The sequence below is a fragment of the Miniopterus natalensis genome, chromosome 12 (genome assembly GCF_054644295.1).
Source record: "Miniopterus natalensis isolate mMinNat1 chromosome 12, mMinNat1.hap1, whole genome shotgun sequence".
Classification (NCBI taxonomy): Eukaryota; Metazoa; Chordata; class Mammalia; order Chiroptera; family Miniopteridae; genus Miniopterus; species Miniopterus natalensis.
Genome location: NC_142092.1, coordinates 6,806,604 through 6,826,425, shown reverse-complemented (window position 1 = coordinate 6,826,425; position 19,822 = coordinate 6,806,604). Strand labels below are relative to the sequence as shown.

The following is a 19,822-nucleotide window of genomic DNA, read 5'->3' as shown; positions in this document are numbered from 1 at the left end:
CTCCAGAGCCCTCAACCCCCTCTCATCCATGGCACCATCCATGCAGGAGCTCAGAGCACCAATGCCAGCTCAGGAGGCTGGGCCCTGGGGGTGCTGTGGAGGCAGGTTTGGGCTTGGGTCAGAAGACCGTGTCAGGCTGTGCTGCCTTCTTTAGGCTAGCCATTTTCCCTCTCTGGGCCTCTTTGCCCACCTATAAAATTGGACATTAAGAGAGCAAAAGCAGATATTCGCAATCCATATGCCCAACAGTGGACTCGTATCCAGAACATGCAAATATACCAAGAGCTACAAAAAGAACAGGACAATCCAACAGAAAATGGGAGGGAAAAAACTTGAAGGGAGACTTTACAGACTATTCTGATGACAATAAACATGAAAACATACATAATTAGCCACTGGGAAAATGCAAATTAAAGCAACAATAAATAAGAAAATAAGAAAGCACCAAAATAAGAAAGCATGGAAGGTGCCAAGTGTTGGCAAGGATATAAGCTCATCCACTGCTGGAGGGAGCAGAACTGGGGCAACCACTTTGGAGATGTTTGGTGACACCTGCCAAAGCTGAACATCCACGCACCTCGGAATCCAACAATTCTACTCATGGGCTTCTGTGAATAGAACATGAAATATACAAAACACTTGGAAATGAAATAAAATGAAGAGCTTGGAAACTACTAAAATACCCATCAAGAGCAGAACTGATCATAGAATTCAATTCATATGAGAGTCCTATAGAGCCGTGAGAATGAACCAGCTATAACCGTGGATGATGTTTGGATGGTCTCACAGGTATAATGTTAAGACACTAAGTTCATTAAACTACGTACTTAGTAATTATATACTCTTTTGAATGTACATTATACTTCAATAAAAAGTTTAAAATATGCCTCAAAAATAGATGCTGTTTGAGGGTCCTTCCAGCAGATGCCATCATAGGGGATGGACGTAGGGAGGGACTAGCCTGGGGACACTGCTGAGGGGTGGAACCCAAGAAAGACACTGAGCTCAGGCAAGGGAAGAAGAGAAATGGCCTCACTCACACTGCAGATGGACTTTCCTGTCAAGAAGTCCCCGGTGTATAGCATCTCTTCGTACACAGAGTAGTTCTTGTCTTTGCTGAGTCTCTGTCTATATAGCATGTTACAGAACTTGTTCTCCATGAGGCTCACCTTGCCCTCCTGGAGATGGAAGGGTGGGAGCAGTTGTCCTGTGAGGACAAGGAGACCAGTGAAGTTTGCTGCAGCCAGCAGAGGCCAGGCTGCTCTGAACCCCACTCTGTCCTACTGCTCACCACTGCCCCCTACACGTGCTGTTTTCTCAGCATAGCTGAGCTTTTGACATGGCTTCAGTCCTCTACCCATCCCCAATCAGCTCCTCTCCTGTTTCTCAAACATTTTCAAACTCATCCTGTTCCCGCCACCTCTCTCAGAGCAATAAACATACCTCTCCTATTCAACAAAGAAAAAAGGCAGATCCCACTGACACATGCCATTCACTGGGGCTTAGCAACCACTTGCTGAACCACCTACCCTTTCAGGCCCATCCCATCATTCTCCACTTGACTGTCGTGAACCTTTCCCATACTTCCGTCTACTAATTCCTCCATCTACCCACCTTCCCTCACGCCCCTGTCCATCCACTCACCCTTCCACCTACTTGCCCGTCACCCATTTCGTCCATCCCTCTTTCATTCTCCCGCCCTTCCTCCTCTCCATCTGTCAATGTATCTGTCCACTCCATCTGTCTGCCTGCCCACCCACCACCCACCCATCCCCTTCTACCCACCCATCCTCCCACCTGCCTCCCCCTCCATACTCTCATCTAGTCCCTCATTGATTCATCTACCGTTCTGCTCTGTATCTTCTAGACACTAATGAAACAGGGCAACATTTTTGCTGGGGGAGACAAGGTAAGTGATGTAAATACAATTTTTTTACATCTAATAAGTAGTGTGAAAGAAATAAAATAGGAAGATGTGGATAGTAGGGATTATCTGTTTTAGCTCACAGGATTAAGCAAAACTGTCAGAGGCGGAACGGTTGTAAATGTAAAGGAGAAGTGAGTCAGGCAAAGATTTTGGGGAGAGCCAGTGAGGCAGAGAAGATAGCCAAGGTGAAGGCCCTGTGGCAAGGGTGACCTTGGCATGTTCAAGGCAGGGAGGAGGCCTGGTGGCTGGGACGGCGTGCCTGAGGGATGCAGTAGGAGATGAGGCAGAGAGGGAGGGGAGCCAGCATCACGCAGGGGCTGATAGCTAAGGTATAGAGTTTGCACTGGTTTCTAAGCACAAATGACAAAGCACTTAGGGTGCTGAGTGGGGAAGTGGCATCACTCATGTTTTAAAGGAAAAGGTCAGCTGTGTGGGGACTAAAGCAGAGAACACAGGGTGGGAGCTAGGAGACCAGTCTCAAGGTTCAGGCAAGAAATGATTATCTATTGAACCAGAGTGGCAGCAGTGAATTACCTACCAGGTGGCAGGCCCTGTGGCACAGATTGTGATATTAAAACAAGTAAGATGTGGTCCCTTCACTCAAGGAAGAACCAGCCTCTGTGTGTGTGTCTGTGTGTGTGTGTGTGTGTGTGTGTGTGTGTGAGAGAGAGAGAGAGAGAGAGAGAGAGAGGGAGGGAGGGAGAGGGGGAGGGAGGGAGGGAGAGGGGGAGGGAGGGAGGGAGGGAGAATGAATATGTTGGGGCCATGGTTCTCCTATGATTAGAGGGAGTTCCTGAAACTCTGAAACTTAGTAGGCAAGAGCCAGAGATGCTGGCATTTCCCATCAGTGAAGACATGGTCTGTCCAAAATGCCTGTAGCACCTTTGTTGAGAAAGACCATACCAAAGGATGACCCTACAAATAATTATAAATATATATTATTTTTCCCTTAACTTTACACCACAAGCATTTCCCCAAACTATTAACACCCCTGTCTTTAATAAACAGTCTTGTCCATGAGTTTTTGCCTATATTTCTCAGTTCAATCTAAAAAATAACACAAGCTTTTTTCTGTGTTATTCAGTTCACCTAATAAGCCTATGAAGTAGACAATTTACCAAAGTGAGGTTCAGAGGGTTTCTTAAGTTGTGATCATTGAAACTTGATCATGCAGGCTCAGTGATCAGAAGCCATAAATGTGTTTCTCTCCACTTTTCCCAAGCACCTTCTCCGGCAATGGGAAATCAGGGTGTTGGGCAGTGGCCTGGAATGGGCCAGGCCCTCAGCATGACCTTCAAGTTGAACCAAGTTGTCTCAGATCCATGGCTGATTAAAACCTTGGAATCAAGGACCATGAAGACTAAGAACCCAGATTCTTGATTTCAAATGTCAATGATTCCCAGACTTTTAGAGCCTTGGACTTAGGGAACTCTGATGCTTTAGAATCACACACTTTTCAGAACTAGAACTAGGATGGTCCAGGCCTCTGGAAATGAGGCACAGAGGGCCGAGGACCAGAGGCCTCTTTGTGTGGGGACCCTTCAGTCTGAGCTATTTCTCCCTTCTTCCTGCCTCTCCCGCCTTCTCTTCCTCCTCCCCCTGCGCACTCTCATCCTCCAGCGTCTTCCACACCCCCTCACTGTCCTCGGTGAGCTTTCCCCAGCCGGTTATCCAGCAGGACGAGCGCTTGGACAGGTGCACTCCAGGGGTTGGGAGGCACGCAGGGCTGATGTAGGAGGTGAAGTTCACAGGCAGGTGCAGTTGCAACATGGCTATGTCATTCCCAAAGGGGTGGAACTTCTCACAGTCTGGGTACACGATAATCCTTCTCATGGACATCTTCTGGGTATGCTGGGTGTGCTGGTACAGCTGGGTGCTTCCTAAAAGAACCTGGTAGTCCTCTGGTTCATGGGATTTGCTGCAGGGAGAAGGGCCCACTGTCACCATCATCCTGAGTGTGTGGGCCAGCTCTCTCTCCCTGCATCCTTGCTTAACTGCCCACATTCCTGTGGACCCCTCCATCCCACATGATGCAGGCAGCTTTGTCTTCCCTGTCAGGAGTCCTTCTTTCTTGAGAATGATTGAAATTCTACTCACAATCTCAGGACACATGGCTTCCCCATCACACCTTGGAATTGAAGGAACAGAGATTCCTAGTGCTGGAAGTGTCCTTGGTCAGGCCATCACATCAGGGCCTTTTACTGTACACAAGGGGAGCTCTGGCTTAATCCTAGTTCTAACCTGACCCTTCCCACGGCTCCTGCAACCTACCTCCTGGCCAAACACTTTTCCTGCCCCTCCTTTCTTTATACACCTAACTGCCCAAGGGCTGCTTATTCACTTGGCACTCTCAGAAGTTGTGTTAAATGAACAAATGATTGCAGGAAACAAAACCTCACCTTGTTCCCTGAACCTGTGCTAAAACTTCCCACCTTTCTGACTTTGTTCACATGGTTCATCCACCAGCAAAGCCCTTCCCCATGCTCTCCATGCCCAAATCTTTCTTATCAGGCCCAAACTGCTCCTGCTCCACTGGAGCACAGCCCTCAGCTGACCTCCCTCCCTCTCCCGTGGGGTCGGCCTTCTCACCCCATATTGGGTTTTCTTTCCTGGCAGAATGAAGGCATGGTGAGGTTGGGTCTTCCTACCTTCTATGCCACAGAGGGACTCATGTGGAGTGTGGCACAGAGGTGCCAATAGGACACTGGGTTCTCAAAGCCAGTTGATGCACGAACTCCAACTCTTCTGACCTAGGCTGTGATGCCTCTGCTTCCTTGGGCCCCTTCCCTGTGTCTTCAGAAGTGGGGCACCGAGCCAGGCCCAGAAGGGCCAGAGGAGCTAAGACTTCTGAGTCACTCTCTAAGGTCAGAGAGCCCCACCTCCCCCCACAGAGCCTGGCACCACAGCTTCTCCCAGGCATGCAGTTTTGCTGAAGTGATGAGAATTGCCTAGCTGCTGCCTGTCCTTGCAGCCCCAGGTCCCTACCTGGAGCCTGACACTCAGGAATACGAGGGCATTGAGGAGAAGCCATGGTCTGAGGCAGCAAAGAGCCAGTCTGCAGTGTGCGCAGCTTGGATGGACACTGCCAGTCCCCTGGGGGCGGGCACTGGGCTGAGGTGAAGGATGAGTATCTGGGTAGGTGAGTGGGGAAGATAGACCAGGTGGAGGGGGTGCAGGAAGGGCACGTGCTTGAAGGCCACAGGCTGCCCAAGCAAAGCCCAGAGGGCTGACATGGGACTCCCGTCACCCTTCATTCCTCTTCCCCTGCATCCCCTCCCCCACCAGCCCATCTGCTGGGTCCTGGAAGGAAGACTCACTTGAGAAAGCAGTGGGCCATGGAAACCAGCCAGCAGGAGTCGATGAGGACAGCTCCACAGAGGTGCACGTTTTGGTGCAGCAAACTGGCCTGCCATGGCCACCGGCCATCCACCACGTCCTGGCCACCATAGGTCTTCCCCATCACCTTGGGCTTCCCACACACTGTGGAGAAACCCCCAGGCCTATTATAGAGACACTGGTGGCACCCCAAATGCCACTACCAGGGAGGCCTTTCTCCACCTCACAGATGGAAAAAGCAAGGCGAAAGGTCAGTGGCCTGGCCAAAATCACAGGACTGCCTGGACTCTGCCTTCACTGGTTGCTGCCAAGGACTGGGCAGCAGAGTATAGCTGAGTAAGCCCTGTAGGGTGAGACAAGGGGAAACAAGAGTGGCCACAGCAGCGTCGGCTGGGCAACAGACCTCCCTGAGTGGGCCTGCCAAGGGCTGGGCACATCACAGACCTTATTTCCCTCAATAGCACATGCTACACCCACCTGAAAATCAAGGACTATAGCCCACATTGGGTAACAATATGCCTTGCTCAAGACTGTGGCTTCTAAGTGTCTGTGCCCCTCCACCTCACCCCAGTATCTCAGGCAGAAAGGTTCACAGGGAGGAGTCTGGTGCTGTGTGATGTGGGGAAATTCACTCCCCCTCTATGACTCAAGATACTCCATTTCTGAAAGAAGAGGAGGCGGCACTGTTGCAGCTCCTAAATTTATAAAGCAAATATTGAAGGACATAAAGGGAGAGGTAGACAGTGATACAGTAATTCTAGGGGACTTTAACGCCTCATTAACATGAAAGTGTAGGTCATCCAGACAGAAAATCAACAAGGAAACAGCAGCCTTAAATGGCAGAGTAGACCAGATGGCTTTAATTGATATTTTTGGAGGTTTTTACCCCAAAGTAGCAAAATATACATTCTTTTCAAGTGTACATAAAATATTTTATAGGAGAGACCACATGTTAGGACAAAAAAAGTGTTCGAATAAATTTAAGAAGATATAAGTCATATCAAGCATCTTCTCCAACCACAATGGTAAGAAACTAGAAATCAATTACAAGAAGAAAACTGAAAACACACAAACCCATGGAGGCTAAATAACATACTACTAAACAAAAAGATCAAGGAAGAAATCAAAAGATACTTTGAGACAAATGAAAGTGAAAACACAATGACCCCAAATTATGGGACACAGCAAAAGCAGTTCTAAGAGGGAAATTCATAGCAATATAGACCTGTTTCAAGAAACAAGAAAATTTTCAAATAAACAATCTAATATTACACCTAAAGGAACTAGAATAAGAACAACAAACAAAGCCCAATGTGAGTAGAAGGAAGAAAATTATAATGGTCAGAGCATAAATAAACAAAATAAGATTCTAAAAAGCATTACAAAACATCAATGAAATCAAGAGCTGGTTCTCTGAAAAGATAACCAAAACTGATAAAGTTTAAATCGGACTCATCAAGAAAGAGAACCCCCAAAATAAAATCAGAAATAAAAGAGAAGTGACCACTGACAACACAGAAATATAAAGAATTATAAGAAAATACTACAAACAATTATAGGCCAACACTTTGGGCAATCTGGAAGAAACGGATAAATTCCTAGCAAACTCAGTCTTCTGAGACTGAATCAAGAAGAAACAGAATATCTGAATAGACCAATAACTACTAAAAAATCAAAATAGTAATAAAAAACTGTAAAAAGTCTGGACTAGATGGCTTCATAGGTAAATTCTATCAAGCATTCAAAGAAGAACTAATACCTGTCTTTCTCAAACTATTCCAAAACTTCAAGAGGAGAGAAAGCTCCCGAGATCATTTTATGAGGCCAGCACTACCTTGTTTCCCAAACCAGACATTACTAAAAAAAATAAAAATAAAAAATAAATTATAAGCCAATATCCCTGATAAACAGATGTAAATATTCTCAAAAAAAAATTAGTAAACTGGCCTGGGCTGGGCATGGCTCAGCTGTTGAGCATCAACCTGCTGCCTCTTGCACTGGAGGCTGAGCCCACAACCTGGGCATGTGCGCTGAAATTGAACCAATAGCCTTTTGGTGCTCAGGACAATGTCCAACCAACTGTGCCACACCAGCCAGGGCAATAACTACTATTCTTATTAATGAAAACAGAAGCCAAGGGTACCACAGCCTCACTTATTGGTTAAGAACTTGAACTTCAATAAAGTTTTTTAAATATTTAGGATTTAATAAAATTATACTGGTGTTAAGAAGAATTTATACACCAAGATAGAGACAGGAAGAAGAATTCATAAATGTAGTAAAAGGGACTATCGGATTGACAGTGAAGGTGAGGTGAAGGTGCTGAGGACAGTATCAATTGAATTAAGATGGAAGAGTCCACGGAATACTGGATGGCATTTGTCCAATAGACATTTAGAAGTGCAACTTTGGAATTTGGGAAGCGTATTTGGGTTGGAGATATAGATATAGATTCTTTGGAGACACAGTACGTTAGGAATTGAGGTGACAGTTGAAGCCATAGAGTAGTAAATAAATCATCAGAAGAGAGTGTGTAGAAGAAAATTCCAGACAAAAACAGACAAAAGAGCCAAATAAGGAAAAGGGACCTATAAGAGACTGAGGACTGCACGTGGTAAATGTGAGCTGTGAAAGACTAAATAGAAGATGTCTTATTAACCTTTAAGAAACTTTATTGAGATATAATTTAGATACTATGAAATTCACTCGTTACAATGGAAAATTAATGACACTCAGTTAATTTTTAGAATTGTGCAACCTTCACCAAATGTGCATTAATCTCTGTCCCCACCTCAGCTCCAGACAGCCACTGATGTGCTTTGTGTCTCCTTCAATTTGTGTTTCCTGCACATTTCGTGTAAATGGAATCACACAGTATGTGGTCTTCAGGTCTGGCTTCCTTCACTTAGCATAATGATTTTGGAGTCCATCTCTGTCGGGCACATATTAGCATTTTCTTCCCTTTCAATCCATTGTCTGGTTGTGCCACCTTTTGATTGTCTATTGATAGACATTTGGATTGTTTGCAGTTTGGGGCTATTATTAGTATTACTGTGCAAATCTTTGCGTAGATATATGTTTTTGTTTCTCTTGGGTAGAGTCCTAGGAATGAAACTGCTGGTAAGTTTATCTTTAAAGTTTTAGAAACTGCCAAACCGCTTTCCAAAGAGTCTGTATCATTTTACATTCCCATCCCAGTGTATACGGTTTATACTTTTCCCACAGATTGCCAACACTAGGTAGGATCTTTCTTATTATAAGCATTCTATTGGGTGTGAAACAGTATCTTGTACTTTTAATTTGCATTTCCCTAATGACTGACATTGATTGTTTTTATCTGCTTAATGACCACTCATATATATTCTATTGTGAAATATCTGTTCAAATCTTTTACCTATTTCAAAAAGTATGTTGTTTGTTTTTTCATTAAATTGTAAAAGTTCTTTATGTATTGTATTCTGGATAAAAGTTCTTTACCAGATGCATAATTTGCAAGTATTTTCTCCAATCTGTGGTTTGACTTTTCATTCTTTTAATAATGCAAAAGTTTTTAATTTTGATAAAGTCCAATTTATCAATTTTTGTCTTGTATGAATTGTACTTTTGATGTCATATCTAAAATGTTATAAAGATTATCTTCTATATTTTCATTGAGAAATTCTAAGGTTGGTTTTATATTTGGATCTGTGATCAATTTTGAATTCATTTTTTGTGTAGTGTAAGTTTTTTTGTTTTGTTTTTGTTTTAACAGTAGATATCCATTTGACCCAGCACCGTATCTTCGTTAAAAAAAGGCTAGATTTTTCCCGGCCGGCATGGCTCAGCAGTTAAGCAACAACCTATGATCCAGGAAATTGTGTTTCTATTCCCGGTCAGAGCACATGCCCAGGTTGTGGGCTTCATCCCCAGTAGGGGGTGTGCAGGAGGCAGTCAATCAATGACTATATCATTGATGTTTCTATCTCTCTTTGAAATCAATAAAGACATAACAAAAAAAAGACTAGATTTTCCCCCCATTGAGTAGTCATGGGACCTTGTTAAATTCAGTTGATAATAAAGCCTGGCCAGTGTGGCTCAGTGGTTGGGAGTTGACCTAGGAACCAATAGGTCATGGTTTGATTCCCATTCAGGGCACATATCCTGGAGTGAGGATTTTTTTTAAATCACAAAAAAAGAATGTTCTGGATAAAGCAGTAAAAATTATTTGTTATTAAATCTTGACTAATGAAATTGAATATATTTGATAACATATGATGAAATTGAACTTACAAACACCACACATACGTGCTTTAAAGTGAATGGGAAAAGAGTAGATAAATTCTGCAAAAGAAGAAATTCATGACATGGAAGGTTGATGGACCAAATCAGATAAAATGTAGCACAGAAAAGAAAGAGTCAGAAAATATGAAAGAGAAACGTGTGCACATGGCGTCTGCTGGCACCTTCATCTTGGACTTCCAGCCTCTAGAACTGTGAGAAATGTGTCTGTTTAATAAATAATGTACTTCTGATCAAGATGACAGAGCAGGAAACCACTTTACTCGCCTGTTCCCATGATTACATTAGTATTGCAAATAAATTATAGAGCAACTGCCCTTGGAAACCATTATAACTAATGATATGAAGAAGAAGCCACATCGAGACTGGGAAGAGGGACAGAGACACACAACGGCTGGTCCCACACACACGTGTGGCAGTTAAAAATTGGGAGGGGCCTGCCGGGCATGCCTCAGCAGTTGAGCATTGACCTAGGATCCAGGAGATCATGGTTCGATTCTGGGTCAGGGTACATGCCTGGGTTGCGGGCTCGATCCCCAGTGGGAGGCATGCAGGAGGTAGCCGATCAATGACGACTCTCTCATCATTGATGTTTCTCTCTCTCTCTCCCTCTCCCTTCCTCTCTCTGAAATCAATAAAGATATTTTTTTAAAAAAAAAATTGGGAGGAATATCCGGGCTGTAAAGGACACCACTGAAGATCGAGGGGTTTCAGCCCCAACTCAAGCTCCGCAGCCCACAACACCAGTGTCAGGAGGAGGAGTCCCTATGATGGCTGGTTGTGAAAATCAGCAGGGACTCAGTCCTGGTGACGTGAAGGGCTGCTATAGGCCTGGGCATCCTTTTAAAGGGCCTTAGCACAGCCTCACTTGCTCACAAAAACTCGTCCAAAATTCCAGCGGAGGGTCAGGTGCTTGAAAAGCACCAGGGACATGTGGGGAGGAACTGAATTGTCTGGCTTCAGCACAGAGTTGGTGGGGCAGCTTTCTCCTGTACAAAACTGATGGCATGAGCCATTGTTCCTTTGTGAGTCCTCTCTCCCACCCCCACATATACACAGTTGCAGGCTGGTGCCAAATCTGAGTCTCCATTAACAGGCATAACACAGCTCTCACCTCACATCAGTGCTTCTCTGAGACCTCTCCCCACCCAATTCATGGGCCTGCCAGAATCTCTTTCACAAGTTAATCCACACAAGCAATCAACCTGGGCCCACACTGCAGTTTTCTAAAATCTATCAAAAGTTCATAAATCCCAAACAAGCAACAGCAGACCTCAGCCCCTGTACCTTTTGCTAAGCAGCCATAAGCCCAGCACTGGTGACAGCTGGCCTCAGTTCACAGCATAACCACTCTCAAGTGCTTCCAAGCCCAGCACAGGCAGCTACCAACCACAGTTCACGTTATACCTCCAACCATGTAGCCCTGAGTCAGACACAGGTAGGGGCTTACCTGAGCTTGCACCAGAGCCCCTCCCAATAGGTCCCAGTACCAACATACCTGGTGGCTGTCTTTGGACCACACCAAAGCACCACCCAATTACTGCCAAAAAGGAAACACCTACATGGCAGGCACCAGAGCCATGCTAAAACAAATCCCACTCAGTAGAGTCAGGCTCTGCACTACAGCTGACCACTGTAGTGATGGCCAGTCTTCACAACCAGTAACCCTGAGGGTCAGTCCAACTGACTGACGTGCCAACAGCAATCAGGGTTCAACTACAACAGGAGAGCACATACAATCCACACACAGGACACCCCTGGTGACTTGCTCAGGAAATCAGGGAGATTGTGCCACTGGGCCTCACAGCACAGGACACTTAATACATAAGGTCACTCTGCCAAGACTGGGAGACATAGCAGATCTACCTAATACATAGAAACAGACACAGTCTGGCAACCAAAATGAAAAGACAAAGAAATACGTCCCAGATTAAATAAAAGGACAAAACTCCAGAAAGACAGCTTAGAGAGGAGCGGAGCTCAAAACACTGGTCATAAGGATGCTCAATGAGCTCAGGGAACAGTAGATGATCAGAGTGAGGACTTTAACAAAGAGCTAAGAAATGTAAAAGAGGAGACAGAAAACATAAATGAGAACTGTCAGAAATAAAGGGTACAATGATGGAAATGAAGAATACATTAGAGTCAATCAACAGCAGATTAGATCAAGCAGAGGATCAAATCAATGATTTGGAAGTCAAAATATTGGGAAACATCTAATCAGAATAGCAAAAAAAAAAAAAAAAAGTGTGGGTAGTTTCAGGGACCTCTGGGATAACATTAAGTGTAACATTCACGTCACAAGGGTAAAAAAAAAAAGAGAAGAGAGAGAGCAACAGATTGAAAACCTACTTGCAGAAATGATGGAAAACTTCCCTAACCTGGTGAAGGAAATAGACATACAAGTCCAGGAAGCGCAGAGTCCCCCAGAAAAAATGAACCCAAAGAGGCCCACACCAAGACACGTCATAATTAGCACACCAAAGGTTAAAGACAGAGAATCTGAAAAGCACCAAAAGAAAAGCACTTGGTTATGTAAAACGAAGTTCCCATAAGACTGTCAGCTGACTTCTCAACAGAAACTTTGCAGGCCAGAAGATATCAACACAAAATTTTTAATGTGATGAAAAGCAAGGACCTACAATCAAGATTACTCTACCCAGTCCTGCCCGGTGTGACTCATCGGTTGTGCATCAGCCTAGGGTCCAGGAGATCACTGTTCTATTCCTGGTCAGAGCACATGCTCAGGTTGTGGGCTCGATCCCCAGTCTGGGGCATGCAGGAGGCAGCCAATCAATGACTCTCATCATTGATGTTTCTATCTCTCTCTCTCTCCCTTCCTCTCTCTGAAATCAATAAAGATATATTAAAAATTTAAAAAAAGATTACCCACCAAGGCTAACATTTAGAATCCAAGGAAAGATATAGAGCTTCCCAAATAAAAAAAAAAGCTAAAAGAGTTCATCACCATCAAACCAATATTAGGATAAATGATAAAGGAACTTCTTTAATAATAAGAAGAAAAAAAGAAGTAAAAAATATGAATAATAAAGTGGAAATAACTAAATACCTATCAATAACCCTAGTCCTAACTCATAGATAAGGAGAATAAACTGATGGTTGTCAGATGGTGGGGAAGGGGGGAGTAGATGAAATAGGTGAATGGATTAAGAAGCACAAATTGGCATTAACAAATCAGTCATGGGGATGTAAAGTACAGCTTAGGGAATATAGTCAATAATATTTAATAACTAAATATATTATCAGGTGGGTGCAAGACTACCTAGGAGGATGACTTTCTAAGCTATATAAATGTCTAACCACTATGCTCTATACCTGCAACTAATATAATATTGAATATCAACTGTAATTGAAAATTTTTTAATTTAATTTTTAAATGAACAGATGTTGGCGGATTGAGTGGAAACTACATTGACACTCTCCCAGGACCAAACTGGAATTACAACTAAGATAGAGAAAAAATATCCTGAATAATCAACTGAAGATTAGCTGGAGAGCACCCTCATAACCAACGATGTAAAGCAGAGACCGCACAGAGACTGGTAGGAAGTACAGAGGTTCGAGAGGATTGGTTGGGCTCCCACAGGCAGCAGCTGAAGGTCTGCAGGGATATCTCAGCTGTGGGGGTTCCCACTGAGAACTGGGATCTAAACCCCAAGCTGGGCTTCCAAGCTCAGAACACCAGAACTGGGAAAAGTGCCTACCCACATCTGGCTGCGAAAAGTAGCAGAGTTTCTGTCTGCCAGAAGAGACTGCTGTAAATGCAGGCATCCTCTTAAATGGCCAATGCACAAAGATCCATGTGCTGCCACTCATTTTGGGCTCTCGCAGAGAGAGGGCAGAGTGGACTAGGGTTGTCCACTCTGTGAGAAGATTCCAGGATTGCTGTCTCGGCAGAGTAGAGCTCAGAGAGCAGCCATCTGGATTCCTGTGCTGAGTGTGTAATCCCCCTCATACAGCAGAGGACATCTTTCTGAGGCAGACATTTATCTTCCAAGCAGCTTTTTCCTGGGACAGAAATGCCCCACCCTGTGAAGTTTCTATAGCCTGAGGCTCCTTAAGAGACTGATAGCAATCAGCCACACCACCCAGTAGAGTTTCTAAAGCTTGAGGCTAATAAAGACTGAATAACAGGCTCTAGGTGCTTTCAGTCTTTGCCTAATTTGCTTCTGGACCAAGGGCTTGGAAAAGCAGACCTTGGTGTGCATCTTGGTCCTACCCAAACACACCCAGCTCCAGCAGAGGGAACCACAAGCTGTGGAGTGTAGAAAACTTCAAACAGGGCACTCAAGGCCAGTCACAGAGAGCATCTGATGTAGGCCTGCACCAGAGACCCTTCAAAAAGACTGAGAGTCCTAGCAGATCTACCTAATACATAGAAACAACCTAAATAGGCAGCCAAAATGGGGAGACAAAAAAAACAAGCCCCAAGTGAAAAGTCAAGAGGAGCCTCCAGAAAAAGAGCTAAGTGAAATGGAGATAAGCAATCTATCAGATATAGAGTTAAGAATACTGATTGTAAGGATGCTCAACACCATGAGAAAAGACATAGAAACTATGAAAAATGACCAGTCAGAAATGAAAAATGACATAGCAGAAATAAAGAATAATTAGAAGGAATAAACTGCAGATTAGAGGAAGCTGATTGGATTGGCGAATTAGAACACAGGGTAGAAAAAAATCACTCAATCAGAGACCCAAAAAGAAAAAACAATTAAATACTCAGAAACCTAAGTATATACGTTCTTTTTTACAGGCAAAAGGAAAGAAACCATTATTTGTACAGTTGATCCTGGAAAATATATGGAGTTTGTATGATGCTGTCTTTTAAATGCCATCTTTTAAAGGTTAAAAAACAGGAAGACAGTATAGGAGAGCTATGTGACAACATGAAATGTAACAATATTCACATTATAGGAGTGCCAGAGCAGGTCAAAAGTAAGCAAGAGAACCTGTTTGAAGAAATAATGGCAGAAAACTTCCCTAACCTGTCAAGGAAAAAGTCACACAATTTCAGGAGGCACAGAAAGTCCCAAGCAGATCAATGGGGGTAAAAAGAGGACATCTGTAATATTTTCAACAATAAAGATAAAGAAACTTTGCCCGGCCAGGCGTGGCTCAGCGGTTGAGCGTCGACCTAGGATCCAGGCAATCGGGGTTCGATTCCCGGTCAGGGCACTTGCCCGGTTGGGGGCTTGGTCAATGACTCTCTCATCATTGATGTTTCTATCTCTCTCCCTCTCCCTCTCCTTTCCTCTCTCTGAAATCAATAAAGATATATTTTTTAAAAAAAGATAAAGAAAATTTTTTAAAAAGTCCCAAGCAAGAAAAACCCAAAGAGGCCCATACCCAGACACATCATTATTAACATGCCAAAAATTCAAGACAAAGAGAGAATATTAAAGGCAGCAAGAGAAAAGTAATCTATTACCTACAAAAAAGCTCCCATAAGGCTGTAAGCTATTTCTCATCAGAAACTCTACAGGCCAGAAGGGAATGGCATGAAGTATTCAAGGTAATGAAAAGCAAGGATCTGAAACCAAGACTACTCTATCCAGCAAGACTATCATTCAAGATAGATGTTGAAATAAAGAGCTTCCCAGACCAAAAAAAAAAAAAAGGCTACAGGAGTTTATCACCACCAAACTAGCATTTCAGAAAATGCTAAAGGGACTGCTGTAACTAGAAGAAGAAATAGAGAAAAAGATATGCATAAAGAAATTAAAATGGCAATAAATAAGGACCTGTCAATTATAACCTTAAAGACTTTAAGGGAGAGATCAACAGCCATATAGTCATAGTAGGGGACTTTAACACCCCGCTGACTTCACTGGATACATCTTCCAGACAAAAAGTCAATACAGAAAGAGTGACTCTAAATCACACTAGATCAGATGGATTTAACTGACATTTACAGAACACTTCACCCCAAAGCTGCAGAATATACATTCTCCTCAAGTGCACATGGGTCATTCTCAAAGATAGACCACACGTTAGGACACAAAACAAGTCTCTACAAGTTCAAGAAGATTGAAATCATATCAAGCATCTCAGATCACAAGAGCATGAAATTAGAAATCAACTACAGTAAAAACACTCAAAACATTCAAACACATGGAAGCTAAATAGCATGTTATTAAACAATGAATGGGTTACCAATAAGATCAAGAAAGAAATAAAAAACTTCCTGGAAATAAATGAAAATGAACATACAACAACCCAAAATCTATGGAACACAGCAAAAGCAGTCCTAAGAGGGAAGTTCATAGCACTGCAGACCTACTTCAAAAAGCAAGGAAATTTTTTAATAAACTAACCCTACAACTTAAAGCATTGGAAAGCTCCCTGTGAAGCCATCTGGACTAGGGCTTTTGTTTGCTATGAGTATTTTTATTGCTGCTTTGATTTCATCAGTTGTTATTAGTCTATTCAGGTTTTCTGATTCTTCCTGATTCAGTTTTACATGATCTCACTCATATGTGGAATCTAATAAACAGAACAGACTCAGAAACAAACTAGATCCAGAAACGCAGAAGCATGGAACAGACTGATGAATCTCTTTGGGAAGGTGGGAGTGGGGAAGTGGGTGGGGAGAGATTAATCAAAGAACTTATATGCATATATGCATCACCCATGGACACAGACAATGTGGTGAAGGCCTGGGGTGGGGGGTAATACAGGATGGTGGGGGGATCAATCGGGGGGATAAGGGGGATATCTGTAATACTTTCAACCATAAATATAAATTTTAAAAAATATATTTTCTGTATCTATAAGTCTGTTTTTGTTCTGTTTGGTTATTTTGATTTTAGATTCAACTGTTGACAGATATGTGCTTATTGCTATTTTATTCATATTTTTTATCTTTTTTCTTGTTCTTAAGGAAGACCCTTTAACATTTCATGTAATACTGGTTTGGTGATGATGAACTCCTTTACCTCTTTCTTTTCTGGGAAGCTCTTCAATTACAAATGATAGCTTTCCTGGGTAGAGTAATCTTGGTTGTGGGTCCTTGCTTGTCATCACTTTGAATATTTCTTGCCACTCCCTTCTGGCCTGCAAATTTCTGTTGAGAAATAAGCTGGCAATCATATGGAAGCTTCCTTGAAAGTAACTAACTGCTTTTCTCTTGATGCTTTTAAGAGTCTCTCTTTGTCTTTAACCTTTTGCATTTTAATTATAATGTGTCTTGATGTGGGCTTCTTTGGATGCATTTTGTTTGCACCCACTGCACTTCCTGGACTTGTATGCCTATTTAACCAGGTAAGGGAAGTTTTCTGTCATTATATTTCCAAATAGGTTTTCAATTTCTTGCTCCCTCTCTTCTCCTTCCAGTATCCCCATGATGCAAATATTGGCATGTTTTAAGATGTCCCAGAGGTTCCTTACACTATATTCATGTTTTTGTATTCTTTTTGCTGTTCTGATTGGGTGTTTTTGCTTCTTCATATTCCAAATTTCTGATTTGATTCTTGGCATCCTCTACTCTCCTGTTGATTCCCTGTAAATTATTCTTAATTTCAGTTAGTGTTCCTTTCATTTCTGACTTTTTTTTATTATTTTTTTTTTTTTTGGTCCTTTTTCATGCTGTTGAAGTTTTCACAAAGTTCCTTGAAGCTCTAAGCTCCTTGAGCATCCTTATAATCATTGTTTTGAACTCTGTATCTGGTATTTTGCTTGCTTCTATTTCATTTCGTTTTTTTCTGGAGATTTCTCTTGTTCTTTTATTTGCAACACGTTTCTTTGTCCCCTAATTTTGGCTGCTTCCCTGTGTTTATGTATTAAGTATGTCTCACAGACTTGGTAGAGTAGCCTTGTGTAGCAGGTGTCCTGTAGAGCTCAGTGGCACAGCCTCCCCTGTCACCAAGCTGGGTGCTCCAGGTGTGTCCCTATGTGGGCTGTGTGCACTGTCCTGTTGTAGCTGAGCCTTCATTGCTCTTGGCATCACTGAGAGGGATTGACCCCAGGCAAATAGGCTTTGAGGACTGGCTGTGACTACAGCATAAGAGCTGCTGTGCAGGAGTTGACCCTATGGAGCAGGACTTGCTTCAGTGGGGCTTTGTTGCTCACCAAGTCCACCACTTGAATATATTACTCACGGAGGTGGCCAGGATGTAATCCAGCATGGTCTGAAGCTATCCACTGGGTACACTAACTCTTGAGCCTCCCAGGAGGTGCAAAATGAGCCACTGCCTGTTACCACCCAGCATGAGCTACAGAGAGATCTACAAATGGATACTTGTTTTGGGCTTATAGGTGCCTATGGGAGGCCATGCTATGAACCAAGGTGGGCTGCCACTATTGCCAGGCCTCAGGCCACTTAGCAAGAGGTAGAGGGCACAATGAGGCCAGCTACTGCTTGTTTAAGAGATTTTAAGAAAATCTGAAGCATGAGGCAAAAGAGGCCAGTTGTATGGAAAAGCTGCTGGAAATGTCCTGGATGAGCCTGCAAGTTGGGTGGGGTGAGGTCTCAGGGAATCACCAGGGCTGGGAAAACAGGTTGATGGAAGACACAGATATGGCACCTGCCTGTTAGCTCTGTGATGGGGAGGGCTCAGCAAAGGAACAGTGGCCTCTGCCAGCACTTTTGTCTGAGAGAAAGCTGTTCCTCCAGCTCTTGCCCTGATGCCAGACAATTTCGTTCCTACCTGAATGTCCTTGATTTCTTTCAAGTTGCTGCCCCAGTGATGGAGCTCAGAGGGAGTGAGTCTGAGTGAATCTGAGTAAGTCTGTGCATGGGCCCTTTAAGAAGAACTGTCTGGGACTCCAGAAGCCTTCATGTCACTCTGCCATAATCCCTGCTGGTTTTTACAGCTTGAAGTTATGGAGACTTTTCTTCCTGGCACTGAAACCCTGGGCTGGGGGGTCTGGTGTGGGGCTGAGATCCCTTGCTCCTCAAGGGGGACTTCCCTAGCCAAGATATCCCTCCTGCCTGGCTGGGCATGGCTCAGCAGTTGAGTGTCGACCTAGGACCCAGGTGATCGGGGTTCGATTCCTGGTCAGGGCACATGCCCAGGTTGCGGGCTGCAGCCAATCAATGATTCTCTCATCATTGATGTTTCTATATCTCCATCTCCTTTCCTCTCTCTGAAATCAATAAAGATATATTAAAAAAAAAAAAAAAGATATCCCTCCTGATTACAAAACACCACACATGGGTATGGGACCAACCCATTCCATGACTCCACCCCTCCTACCAGTTTCCATGTGGCTTATTCTTTAATTCCCTACTTCTAGAACTTCTATTTAGCTATATTTCAGGTGGTTCTGAATGATGGTTGGTCTGAAGATTAGTTGTATTTTTTAAAATATGTTTTTACTGATTTTACAGAGAGAGGAAGGGAAAGGGAGAGAGAGATAGAAACATCAATGAGAAAGAATCAGTGATTGGCTGACTCCTGCAAGCACCCTACTTGGGACCAAACCCCCAACCCAGGCATGTGCCCTGACTGGGAATCAAACTGGTGACATCTTGGTGCATGGGACAACGTTCAACCACTGAGCCACACCAGCTAAGCTAGTTGAATTTTTGATGTGGTTGTGGGAGGATTTGAGTACTACATTTACCTATGCCAATATCTTGACTGGAAGCCCTCTCATTGTAGTTTTCATTTGCATTTCTCTAATAATTGGTGATGTTGAGAATTTTTTCATGTGCTTATTGGCTATTTATATGTCTTTAGAGAAATATCTATCAATTCCTTTGCCCATTATTGAATTAGGTTGGTTGTGTATTTTTTTGTTCAGTTTTAGGAATTCTCTCTATATTCTGGATATTAATCCCTTATGGTATATACGATGTACATGTTTTCCCCAATTTTGTGTGTTGCATTTATACTCTGTGTATAGTGTCTCTTGATGTATAAAATTTGAAATTTTTAGTAAGCTCAATTTGTCTATTTTTTTCTTTTATTTCCTATGCATTTTTTGTCATATCCAAGAAATCATTGCCAAATTCAATGTCTTGAAGATTTTGTCCTGTTTTTCTCCTAATACTTTTACTTCATTAAGTCTTACATTTAGGCCCTTGATCCATTTTGAGTTAATTTTTGTATATGGTGTTAGGTAAGGGTCAAACTTCATTCTTTTGTATGTGGATATCCAGTTTTCACAGCACCATTTATTGAAAAGACTATCATTTCCCCATTAAATGGTCTTGGCATTCCTGTCAAAATCATTTGTGTGTGTGAGGGTTTATTTCTGGCTTCTTTATTTGATTTCATTGGTCTGTGTGTCTGTCTTTATGCCAGTACCACACTG

The 19,822-nt window shown here is 43.0% G+C and overlaps 1 protein-coding gene across 1 annotated transcript in view; it reads right to left on the bottom strand.

Moving 5' to 3' along the window:
- Positions 1-19,822, bottom strand: part of LOC107527258 (putative serine protease 47) — a 51,196-nt gene that overhangs the window by 4,537 nt on the left and 26,837 nt on the right. Inside the window, exon 2 of the mRNA XM_087822535.1 lies at positions 1,041-1,207. Coding sequence (XP_087678661.1) covers positions 1,041-1,160 — 120 coding nt within the window. The 5' untranslated portion in view covers positions 1,161-1,207. The remainder of the gene's footprint in view (positions 1-1,040; positions 1,208-19,822) is intronic.